Source organism: Harpia harpyja, chromosome 10, assembly GCF_026419915.1.
Source record: "Harpia harpyja isolate bHarHar1 chromosome 10, bHarHar1 primary haplotype, whole genome shotgun sequence".
NCBI lineage: Eukaryota > Metazoa > Chordata > Aves > Accipitriformes > Accipitridae > Harpia > Harpia harpyja.
In genome coordinates, this window is record NC_068949.1 from 23,900,746 (window position 1) to 23,913,237 (window position 12,492).

Sequence of the window (12,492 nt, forward strand, 5' to 3'; positions counted from 1 at the left end):
ATTCAATTCCTTGACACGTACAGGAGGGAGAATGATAACAGCTCATGCAGTTTCTGTTATGCCATTTCCCTCCCAACAAAAGCTCACTGCCTTAGTCTCTGGCATCTCTCGATGAACCTCTCACTAGGTGGAGTAACATTCCAGCTCTTGCTCATCTATACGCCTCCAGCAAAATTCTCATCTTTCTTCTAACTGCCCACTGTCCTCCATATTCACCACATACTTCCTTATACCCACTTCTAACCCTCCTATTTTGCAAGAAGTTTGCTGGTACCTATCTTTCTTTCTTGTCTATTTCATTGCATGAGAGCTCTGCTCAGCCAGGGCTGCGCTTGTCCTTCAATAGCATGGGTCACAGCTGCTGTTAACATTGAGTTACCACCTTAGCAATCTCCGGCAGATGTCAACTTCCCTGGGTTTTTCCCTGCAAGAGTTTGCTTGGGTGCAGAAAGTTCAAAGCCACTGATTAATTAGTAAATGCTTTGGAAACATCAACTTTTAAAGCAGGAAATGGGAAATTTTTCAAGACAACATAGGTAGGGGCTGAAATAAACTGGACAAGTTGAAATGTGCATAATACAAAACAGATGTCAACTGAGCTTTGAGAACACAGGAGAAAGAGAAAGGTTGCTGACTCCAGCTGTGCAGCACAGGCTCCCAGCTGCCCAGTGCACACAGCACAGCACGGTGTGGTATCACAAGGCAGACAAGAGGGCTTAAGTAGCAGGCTGGTCACTGCTCCCCGGCTGGTGACTATAGCTTGCTGGCACTGAGCTGGCTTGTACAGTGCCATCCTGAGCATTTCCATGTCCTTAGCACAGTTATTGCATAGCCTGAAAAACTTCCCCACAGATAACAGGAGTGCCTGCAAATGCAAACCTTCATGCCCTCTGCAGTTTGCCAGGATTGAGAAACTGTAGAAGTAAAAATGCCCCATGTACAAGAGAGCAAGAGTCAGTGTCAGCACAGTTAGTTCTCAACAAGGCTAGATGAGTGCTTCCTCATTTCTGAATTCATACTAAACTAATAAAAATTAAAATAGCTTTCAGCGTGTGATGTCTGGGGGTGTCATGTTCCCATGATGCGCTAAACAAACCACAGCCTAACAGCTGCACTACAGGCAACAGCATAGCCTAAGCAGGTCCAGTGTGCAGCCTCTGGAGAGTTATTTACCCTCACCATGTCCTGTGTCATATGCTCCACTAGCTCAGGATTCAGTTATTAGGAATCTGAAGCTCAGTCATTTTTGCATCAGGCTTAGTTTTTCAATGTGTGCTGACACTGCTGTTAGAAGTACTGGTGAACACGTGTGGAGAGAAGTACTTCCCAGAGGAAGACACCCAGCCAAATAACTTCAAATATGGTCATAAACTTTATCTGCTAAGTGCTGTAGGAATTGAGGGCTTCTTTACTCAGGAAAAGTTCACAGTCTGCTCTAGATAATGGACTTTACTGAGACCTTCTAAAAGCTCCTGACTTCAAAGCCTTCATCTAAAATCCTAACAATGAAGTCCTGGGAGCAGAGCACAGGCTGTGTTTCTCTATGGGAAAGGTCTGCTGTCACAAGCACTCTTACTTTAAGTCACTCATGCTGGGGCTGGCTGCAACCAAACTATAAGGCAGATGCTAATTTTTTATTACCAGCCAAGAAGAAAGTTTTCGCAGTTTCACCCAAAAAGGGAACTATGTACACCTGGGGTTGTCTTCTCTTCAGAGGAAGCATCAGAACATTTGCATTTGAGGCCATTCACAAAACTTGGTCTGTAGAATCACGCGATGGAAGAGGTCACCTAGTCATTTTTTTCCCCACACAGAGGTAGGATCTGACACATTCATCCAAATACTTTTGCCATGAAACAAGCCTATCTTAAGTAGGTTCTTCCTCCACAAAAGTCAGAGTGACAGCGGATGGCTTGCCTTGGCAACTGCTCTGATGTGCACGAAGAAACAGCCTGACAGTACTCAACTATTGCATGCAGCTGACGGCTCACATCAGGTAGGGCTCCCATAACAGTAACAGAAGTTCAGAAATTCTGAATCTTTGTGTACCAAACTATTTGAAAATGCTACAGCAGACTCCACAGCAAATGAGTTTGGTTTAATCTCATTTTTTCTCTCAAATGTGTTCCAGATATACTGAAGTAAGTTTGAAATCAATGTATGCTTGTTTAAGTGAGAAAACAAAAAATAAGCTGATTTTTTTTTTGTTATGTAGAAACAACAACAAAAATCCAAAGCACAATCTCCTTTTCAAAACACTATTTACATAAAACTAAAGCACAGTTTTTTTCAGCACACGCTAACTTTCAGCAGAGATGACACCTCTGGAGAAGGACTCCACGTCCAACTGTGAAAAGTCAGACTGTAGCGCCTGACCCCGAAGAAGTTTTGCCATAGATATATGGCAGCCAGCCCACTAAACAGCCAGGCACACAAGACATACTTCCCTGGCTTGCTCAGACACACAGCATAGTGCTACCAGTAAGACTCACCTCTGCCCCCCTCCCAGGGTGGGGTCTGAGAAGTGCTGGGAAGATCCAGTACCCAGGTCCCCCACACACAGCCCCCAGTGTGCCAAGGGGCAGCCAGCTGTACACAGAGAGCTCTAGCTCACCTGTGGAGAAACACTTGCTGAAGTGGAGGAAGAAAGCCAGGTCAGCTTAATACAACTCACTGACTACATCTGACATCAAAGAGAGTGGAGGCTGCTCTTTAGCTAACAAGGCTCTGCATTCAGCGCATCACTGCCAACAAATATGCTTTCCCAGCAAAAAAAATCAGATTTTGGGTGCTTCCCTTTGACAAACACAGCTTCTCTATAGGGAGAAGCAGTTGATCCAAAGTCATTTCTAGCTGATCCATTCCCATGCCCACTCCTCCCCTTCACCTCAAATTCCCTTTGGTTTTTAATGTGCCCAAAAAAAGCAAGGTGGGTGAAAGCCTCTCACTAATAGGGATCCACTTGGCTACGCAAAACCTCCCACTACAGCGAGTCCATCTAATGAAGGACAGAGACGCCCACACTTCCCGCTCCACCCGCAGCCCAGGAAGCAGGAGTCCTTCTTCTGCCCCATGTTGTGCTTTGTGCACTCAGAATGCAGCAAGCCAGAAGAGAATTGCAAGACCTGGCTCCGGGAAGAGATTTCAGGATCAACATCCCTTTGTACTCTCACACACACTTCAGCTACACTAGAACTTACTCTTACTCTGGCCTAAAATAACTCTGACAGTCCTTGGACGTGTTAAGTGAAATCATTAACACCAATAATCCAGGGAGATGTTGTTTAAACCTCCCTAACTTTGAATATCATATTTAAAATCAATAAAATATTGGTGCTATGCTCTAGACCCACGTTTGGAGGAAAACAGTAAGTAAACTTTTACTTTGGCCAGAAAGCGTCACAAAAGCTAATTTAATCTCTGGTCAGTTTTATTTTTCAGAGTACAAAAGCTCAGCCACTGTTTTCTGTCTTCTTCAAGGCTGAAAGCAAATGAGCCAGACTACTTTAGCCCTAGGTTGTCCACTGGGAAACCAAGATGTTTTAAGGGTGTTTGAAAGGGAGATGCAAACTTTAGTTTATGCAAGTTTTTAAAAGGTACTAGGAAACATCTGTTGTGACCTGGTTACCTGAGAATGCCATCTTCAGCAGAATCCTTAAGTCGTCTTTTTTTCAGGGAGACTATTTTGGCCAAGATCCTGACTTTCAAAATTTATTTTTACTGTGATAAATTTTTCATCATGATTATTGCCGTTGTTATCCTGGCATAAAGCACCTTTATGTGCACAATACCAGACACACTAGCAGACTGCACTGCCTCATTTATGCTACTAAATACAGATAAATCTTAATCCAAGATGCAACCACAGGACTTCAGTCCTGCTAAGGCTGACAAAGAACACTATAACCCTAAGTGTGGCAGTGTCATAAAAACATCCTGACCAGCACGACTCCCCAGAGCTCTCCACCTTCACTTCAACAGAAACTATGAGAAAGGAATACCACACACTCCTCTAGAGTTTAGGAAAGTTCACACTCAACTAAAAATCAGTCCATTGTGCTTCTGTAGTCTCCAGCTGTTAATACTTCTGCACTAGTAAGTCCTCTGTGTTTATTATGAGGTGATTACTTTAAGACTGGTTGGGTTATTTTTAAGGCCATCAGTGCAATTCTCCAATTAATCCCTGTCATTCCACCATCGGTAACAAGCTGATCTGTTGCCACTATGGTTATATCTCTGACTTCAGGCCCAGTGCTAGAGAATACATACTAGACAACCTTTTTTTGGTTCTGGCATGACAGAATGCAAGTCTGAAGGAAAAGATAATTTTCCATTGATTGGGGTCAATAAACTGCAGGGCACAATATTTACAGGCAGAACTTTAAAGATACTCAGTTTTTGTTTTCGATTTGCATTCAAAACCAGGCACCTAAGATAACCTCCAAATTCTGAAGTTCTCTGTGAGTCACTGGTAATCTCTCCTGAATTAGGGACCAATTGACCAGGCACAGAAAAACTGGCTTGCAAAAATTCCTAGTTTACAAGGGTTGTGCAATTTGCTATAATTTTGTATTTCAGTAAAACACCTCACTAGTGTTAAAACAAGGATAAACAGCATCACATATCTCCCTCTTCCAACCCCTGACCAGGAAGTGCAACTCCACAGCTGCTACCTTACCTTCTGAAATAGCCTTCTTGACAGCTGCAAGGTAAGCATCAGGCTCATCATCATTTGTGAGTTCTTGCCACTGAGACCAGTCCTTGAAAAAGGTCAAATAGTCATCACAGTCTGTAACACCGCAGAACAGCTTGACTACTTTGTACGGGGGCCATAAAGCTTCCTGAAGGCTCTGCAGGACAGGAGGGAGATAAAAACTCTGCACCAGCTCAGCAGATAGCAAAAGGATGATGCTCCGACTTCTGTTGAACAGGTCCAGCTCCTGGTGGGAGATGGCAGACTCGCCTTCCAGCTGGTAGCTCAGAATCCGATGCTTTCGAACGTGCCGAGTAAAGAGGAAGAGGTTCTGGAGGTACTGACACCATTCAGTGGCGTCACTTGCATACACAATCAGCACATCATATCCTCCAGGGACTCCTGTACAGGCACAAGATGATCACAGGGAGGAGGATTAAATTCAAAGCAAGAACTGACCCACAGCTTTGCAGCAAAAAACCCACAGGGCTGTCCCTATAATTCATGTCAGAAGCTCCAAAACACTTCAAAAGAACAGTAGATATATCCAAAGTGAGGTGTTCACAGCCATAGAGCAATTCTAAGGGTGGTTGAACTCCTGCTTGCATTTACCCCACTAATAAGTACTTTTTTCATTCTCAAAAACCTTCCTATGAAGAAGGGGATTTCCTATGTAGTTTCAAGTGAAACAAACCACATGTGGAGATTTACAGATTTAAAGCATGTTGATAGAAAAAAAACCCACAAAAACCCGACCTCCAAAACAAAATAGCTTGAAAAGGGGAGTTCAGTGAAGTAAAATCATTTTAGGGAACTATAGGGTCTCTGCAACACAACTGCAGACCATTACGAGCTCAAGCTGAGTATACACAGAATACAGCACACCTAAAATAAGAAAGGCCTTTATTTAAGTGAGGTTGGTCCCCCAACGTTTACAGGAAGTCACTATGGCTTCCATGGTGTTAGACATTTGCTCTCATTGCAGCAGAAAGCAAACTGCCTGTGAAGTATGCATGCAACTGAAGGGTACACCAGCCCCAGTGCTTGCAGCACAGCAGCTCTACCAGGCTTTGCAAGCCTGTGTTAGAGTCGTTCCCCCAGAACTGTCATACAAAGGCTTCCCAACCATTTTGGCATGAAAAACCCTCTCTTCAGAAGGAAAGAACTAATTCAATAGTGGTGGCCATAACACAGCCCAAAATACACTTGCCAAAATTGACTTACTCCATAGTTCTCTAGAGACAGCGCCTACTTACACACTCCTGTATTTCTGTGCTCTGGCATGAAAGCACTTTTAACATTGTTTCCAGCTTGCTAAGAAGATCACATGCAGATTGAACCAGTATGACATGATGCAGTGCTCTCCCACCAATCTCAAGACAACTTTTAAATCTAAATTTAATTTTTCCATTCACCTGTGAAGAAGTTTGCCCAAAGCTGACAATTACGGCTCTGGTCCCATGGTAAATTTCAGTGCTGAGCATTTCAAATCATATTAGCAAATTGTCGTCTTCTAATTCCAGTTTGACTCTTTAAAAGTGTCAACATTTCCAAACCATCTCCATCCAGAAGCAAGCAAGCAAAGGCAGATTTTTCTAATTAAAGTAGAAGACAATGCCTAAAATTTGGCATGCCAAAAAGAGCATCTGCAGAGAGTGAATCTACCAGAATTGAAGATGACAGTTTTGCAGTCACCTTATTAAAATTCAACCAAAACTGAATAGCCTCCAAAGACTCCATTCTGCCACCTTCCCCAGAACCTTCATTAAGAAATGAAGGCTGAAATAAAGTCTAGTCTACAGTACTCCAGCTCTAAACCATACAATTACCAACTTTAAATTGTAGTCGAACAGAAGTGGTACAGTTGAGAAGTAAAGCGTGGAGATGTGCTGTGTGCTCAACCAATAGCGTTATGGTTACCTGCATAAATGGAAAGTCTCTAGCAGTGAAGGGATAATGTCCTAGCTATGGAGAACATGGACACTGCATTTCAGCAGTATTCACTAGGACGGCTGCACGTTTCTGTGTGAATACAGCTCCTGAACCCCAGAGGGAGGGTTGTAGGAGACAGCATTCTCAATGGAGGGGATCCAGCAAACTCATAAAGCAAACAAACAGACCCAAAGCCTTGGCACCTTTAAGCTAAGAGTGTGGAACTGCTGTGAAAAAAAGATGGTTTTCACACCAATGAGAACACCACTATTGCCAAAATACTGCTCTGGCTGAACATCACCTGACCAAGATGACTGAATCACATGAACAAAAACAGGAAAACCAAGCAGAATTCAGGAGGTCAGTTATTTTATCCTAGAAAGGGAGGAGTACCAGAAACTTCTGCTTCCAGTACCACGAGCTGATTTACATGCAGTACAGTGGGAAAGGGCAGCACAACTATCCATGCGCTGCAGCACAGCCAGCTGAATCTGACCTCATCAGATGAGGAGACGATGCAGCGACTCTCTGAGGTGTGCCCAGGGGTCCTAAAGTTCTACCCTGGTGCTCTGTGGGAGAAGTCCCACCTCCAGACTCTGGGGAAAGCGGCAGTGGTCTCTAGGGCATTTTAACGTTCTGTAAAATGGAACACCTAATCCTACCGTGCATTTTTAAAAAGAGCACAGCCTCTGCAACTAAACCTGTTAGCAAACAGACCCTTCTCCAGTCTTTCAATGAAAGGAAGCACCTGTGCTTGGAGAGGACACAGGGTGGGGGAGCCATTGATTTTAAACATGCATTGCACTGTAGGAGCACTAAGTATCTCAGAAGCCTCCCTTATCCGATATGTAGGCAAAAGATGCAAACTTGACAGACTCTCTGCAAGTTCCCTGCCAGCATTTATATCCCCAGAGACAACATCAGCCAGAGCAGTGTAGCCTCTGCACCCAGTAGGAAGGAACTTCACCTAGTGTTTAGGAAAGGTACCGCTTCCCCAGATAGCACTGCTCTACCAGCACGGCATTCCCCTTAACAGAGCCGCGCCAGCTCTCCTCAGGCCCTCTCACCTCAACTCCCATAGCCTTTTACACTTCTCGGATAAACTGAGGAACAATGCTTTTAAAAGGAGAACCAAGAAATAAAATTACTGACTCCACCTCTAGTGCCAAGGAAACTCTCTATGTTCATAACCAAAAATACTGGAAGTGGGTCCTGAAGAGCTAAATAAGCTTAAGTCAGCAACAGGACTGTTTCAAAGAAAACAAAAATCTAGAAATAGTTTCAATTGCAACATCCCCTTTTAAAAGAAGGATGAGACAGTACTCACTTTTCTGGATCATGCTATTCTTTGTCTAACCAAATACCTCCCTTTGCAGCACCAACTATCGTCCAGTCCTCAGGGAAAAGTGTAATAAACTGAGAATACAGAATGTTTCGGGAGTTTTTCCCACAAGTCTTCACGCATCAGTTACAGAAAAACTCAGAGAGCACACTTCAAGGCACAATGTATACTCTGCCTATTGTACACATATAAGTAAATCCCTAGGTGAACACCGAGTATTTTATTTCTTTAAACCCTGACCTTGGATGCTTTGACAAGGCGTTCAACAGGCTGGTTTTGGAAAAACAAACACAAGGAAGCCTTCAATTCAAGTAAGAAAGATATGAACCGTATATGCAATAGCAAGATGAAGATTTGTGCCAGCCAACCGCTTCAAAAATCTTTCACACTCTCAAGTGTAATCTAGTTTAAATTTTAACAATACCTTGTTTCTGCATTCCTATAAAAGTGACTTTTGCTTCCGTTTACAAAATGTCAGCACTATTAATATTGCAGGGCATGTTTATCTACTTATTTCATAGAAAAACACCCAGGTGCTGTTCTGCTGCAATTTGCAATGATAAACCATAACCTTCGGACTCCTTTCCAGTTGTAACTGCCTCTTCAGTGCTTAGTTGCACACTCCATTACACAGCAATGATAAAAGACTGATGAGATTACAAACTAGTACTGTAGAAATGCCTAAGACCTCTAATTGAGGTGGCAGGCCCACAGACTAAACACCACAGAGACAGAACATGATACAAAGCTTTCCCTAGCTTATAAACTGCACGCAGAATGGAAGGGGATGAAGCAATTCAGTCAAAATCACAGAAGGCCCATGGCAAGAAAATAAAAGTATCCTATAGTGATAGACTATATCATGCCTTCATAGTCCCTCTCAGAGAAGCAAACAAATCAGGTTTATCTTTGGACCATGTTTGGGAGTAGTGAGGTGACAATGTTTGAGCTCAGAGCAAACATGGGATAGCGGTTTATGGCCATATCGTAAGGTTCGGATTACCACTGAAATAGCTAAAGAATACTGCAGGAAGCTGGCATATCAGCTCTGGGTAAGACCACATCTTGCCCACTTAACACTTTTCAAATTTGAATCAGATGTCATCAACTGTTACTACCTATTATTTCATTCTACAAGCCAAAAGGTTTGACCTTTTTCAATTTACAGATCATAAATAGTTTTCCATTGTACTTGTAGGTCCCATAAAGAAAATTCAGGGCCTCTAATAATACACAGTTTTTCTAGGTATTTACACCCCTCTCCTAAGCAGACCATGACTTCTCATTGCCCACAAACCAGGCAAAAAACCTAACAGACAAATCCTTTACTCCAACTCAGATGATCATATGCAGCGGCAAGCAAATCTATTTTCATCTGCTAGATCAAACCCACCTCAAATTCAGACTAAATGAAAAAGCGCTACACAGCCTGTCCTCAGTTTACTTTGGGATTCATGTGTATGGAGGATACACAAATATGGCAGTCCAAAATATCAATCCTTGATAGGAGGGATTCACTTCCTGTGAAAGATGATTGCCTACGATATAAATGAAACCCAACCCAAGGTGTCTTAATAATCAAATTCTTAAAAGAGAGCACGCTTCCAAGAGGCATTAGAAGCCGCTGGTAGGCCATTAACAGAGGTCCTCAGTGCCTTTCATATTTCAGTGTCTGAAGTGTTTGTATTTAAGTGATGTATGAGGAAATAAATGCATTCTTTGCCTAGCTGGAATGCATAACAAAGTAATAGTGATCACATGCAATAATTATTAACATCCTAGTGAGACCTCTCACTTTGACTGGAATAGAAAACCTTCACTTTTATTTAAAGTGTTTCAAACAAGCAAGAGGAAATAGCAGAATCAAAGTAGATAAAAGTTTTGCGAATCAAACTTCAGTGACAGGAACACAAGATTTGCATTACGATATGCGAACCTGAAGTTGTTCTACTGTTAAGAGTCTGTGTGAAATCACCTTCTGTTTATAAGGAGAAAAGTAGTTTTGCCCACAAGTCTCCTGAGGCCTCCGTTTAGCTTATTTTTACATCACAAGGAGATACGCGTCAGTGAAACACTAACGTTACTTCACACCCTCAGAATGGCACGTTTTTCCTTTTTTAGATAAAACACGTACACTTCGCCGCAGGGAGGGGAACTTGCAAATTGGGCACTAGCTAGACTTACACAATATACGCTAAACCCCTCTCCCCCTGGAGTTTGCAGCTCCTTTCTAACCAGTTCTACCAGCCCATGCGTCGTTAGGTAAAACATTCTCGTTGATGGCAACCTAGCTCAGCTTCCTTGTGATCCTGTGCCGCGGTGGCAAGGGGCATCAAGTCATACCCCAAAAAGGAAGTATGCAAATGCAGTGGGATAAAGCAGTATTTAGGAAGAATTGACTTCTCTACAAAACATCACAGAAAAACAACTAGGTGGTAAAGGCTTAGCAGACACAGATTCCTCTACAGAACACCCTGCCTCAGGGCTAAGCTGCCAAACCGAAGAGCACTCCAGACCCAGGAGAGCTCTGCAGCACCTGCCCTGAGCTCAAGCCAAGTGAAGCAAGATAAGGCAGCAAGCGCAGCAGCCTGGCTGCGAACAAAGGAACCACCGCCGCTCTGAAGAGGCGCCGGGGCCCCCCTAAACTCGGCGAGAGGACTTTCCTTCCCCCTTCCCCAGCGGCGGAGCGCCAGGGTCGAGCAGAGCCGTGCAGCAGCACCGCCCCGCCGGCGGCAGCGGGCAGGGAGCCGCGGGCAGGGAGCCGCGCTCCGTCACCTCCCGCTTACCGGCGCCAACGCGCCGGACGGCTCGCTCGCGGGCTGGGCTTCCGCGGAGAGCCTCGGCTCGCCGGGGGCAGCGCCCGCCCGGCCCCGCCGCCCCCAGCCTGCCCCCGCCGCGCAGCACAGCCGGGCGGAGAGACCCCGCGGCTCGCCCCCGGCTCCCGGGGCGAGCAGCCGCGGCACCTACCGGGGGCCGCCATGGTCCGGGGCTGGCGGGGAAGGGGCCGATCCCCTTCCCTCACATCGCCGGCGACTGCGGCGCTTCCCTGCGGTGGCCACTTCCTCGACGCCGGCCGGGCGCTCCGTCCCGCCGCCCGGCCCCGCCTCCCCCCGGCCGGGGCGGGAGGGCGCTCGGCGCCGGAGGGCGGCCCGCAACGCCCCGGCAGAGCCGCGCACGGTGCGGGAGCTCGACCCCGCCGGCGGCTGCCTTCGGCTCCGCTCCGGCCGGCGGTACATCGCCTTCCAGGGACGCGGGGAGATCCTCCTGCCATCGGAGGGAAATTCCCTTTTCCCACGGGCCCCAATCGTATATCCCATAGGCGGCCGAGGAAACGGTGCTACAACGAGGAAAGGTTATGTGTGACGGTGATAAAGAAACCCCATATCCCTAGTCACGAGAAACTTGGAGCAATGGTTGTGGAAGAGAACAAGCGAGACCTGCTTTGTGCGCACACCTAACTTAGGCTTTGACTTCTGTCTCCTGTGAGCAAGGAGTTCTCTTTTTCCCTAGGGGAAAAACAAGTTGTTCCACGTAGAGTGAAGCAGCTTGATGTTCTGTGTTTTTCCTCTAGAAGATGCTGTCTTCTAACTTGGATTTACCAGATTCCATAGGACTACGCTCATCGTTGAGTACAGAGAAAACAAGCGGTGGAAGGACACTGCTGGAGTTCAGAGAGTAGGACTCAATTTAACATTGTCGCTGAAGACAAAGCAACAGATTCTGCCCAAGTAATTCAGTCTATTCCTTTGCAAACTTGGAAAAACCACTTGCACTGATTTGCATTCAGAAACATTTCTTTGCTGAGAACCAGTGAAGTCTTTCATTGATGCGCTTCCAGCAGAGCAAAAGCAGATCCCTTACAATCTGGTTTCCCAGTCAAGACTGTCACTCTCAAGCAGTCAGAGGACATTCTGTGTGCAGCTTAATGTCACGGATGCTAATGTTAGAACAGAGCTGGTTACAAACAGCAAGGAACCAACTGTTTCCTACTAATCAACTCTACCTTAGAAGTTGGTCAAACTCTCATTACCCCCAAATCTTTCTTTACCCAAAATCTACTTTAAGCTCACAAACTGCGTGCCACAGCCTGTCTTCTAAAAACAGAGTGTTTGCTCCCACAACAAGGAAGTACGAGGATAAAAAAATACTTCCTGATGATACAGCCTTATGAGAAACTCCAGGTATGCAGAGCAGAAACCAGCACTTTCCCGCCTGAATCATCCTGAAAATGTACAATAGAATAAAGAACAACTGGGCACTGGAGAAGTGTGCAAATACAGAATCCACTTGGGATTTATGTGAGGGACAAAAATTTACTAGGTGGAAACTAGAGTCTCTAGCCAAATTCTTTGACTATTATGGAATAATACACATATATTAAGAACTAGTAAAACAGATGGATAACCATGTATATGACTTTATAATGATTGTTCCACATTATTTCCCTTGTAAAGCTTTTTTATCTTCTAACTTCCAGAATAGAAACTTAAAACCAAAACCATCTCTCTGATGTTAGACGAGGATT

At 44.9% G+C, this 12,492-nt stretch overlaps 1 protein-coding gene across 4 annotated transcripts in view; it reads right to left on the minus strand.

Annotated features, from left to right (window-relative positions):
• Positions 1–12,492, minus strand: part of PIK3AP1 (phosphoinositide-3-kinase adaptor protein 1) — a 48,507-nt gene that overhangs the window by 35,260 nt on the left and 755 nt on the right. For 2 of the 4 annotated variants that reach the window (XM_052799725.1, XM_052799724.1), the window contains exons 1-2: positions 10,935–11,253; positions 4,679–5,095 (exon numbers count right to left, since the gene is read on the minus strand). In XM_052799725.1, the coding sequence (XP_052655685.1) occupies positions 4,679–5,095; positions 10,935–11,238 (721 nt within the window). In that variant the 5' untranslated portion in view covers positions 11,239–11,253. Of the gene's footprint in view, positions 1–4,678; positions 5,096–10,934; positions 11,254–12,492 lie in introns of those variants that run through there. The other 2 variants (XM_052799728.1, XM_052799726.1) reach the window with 2 other exon arrangements.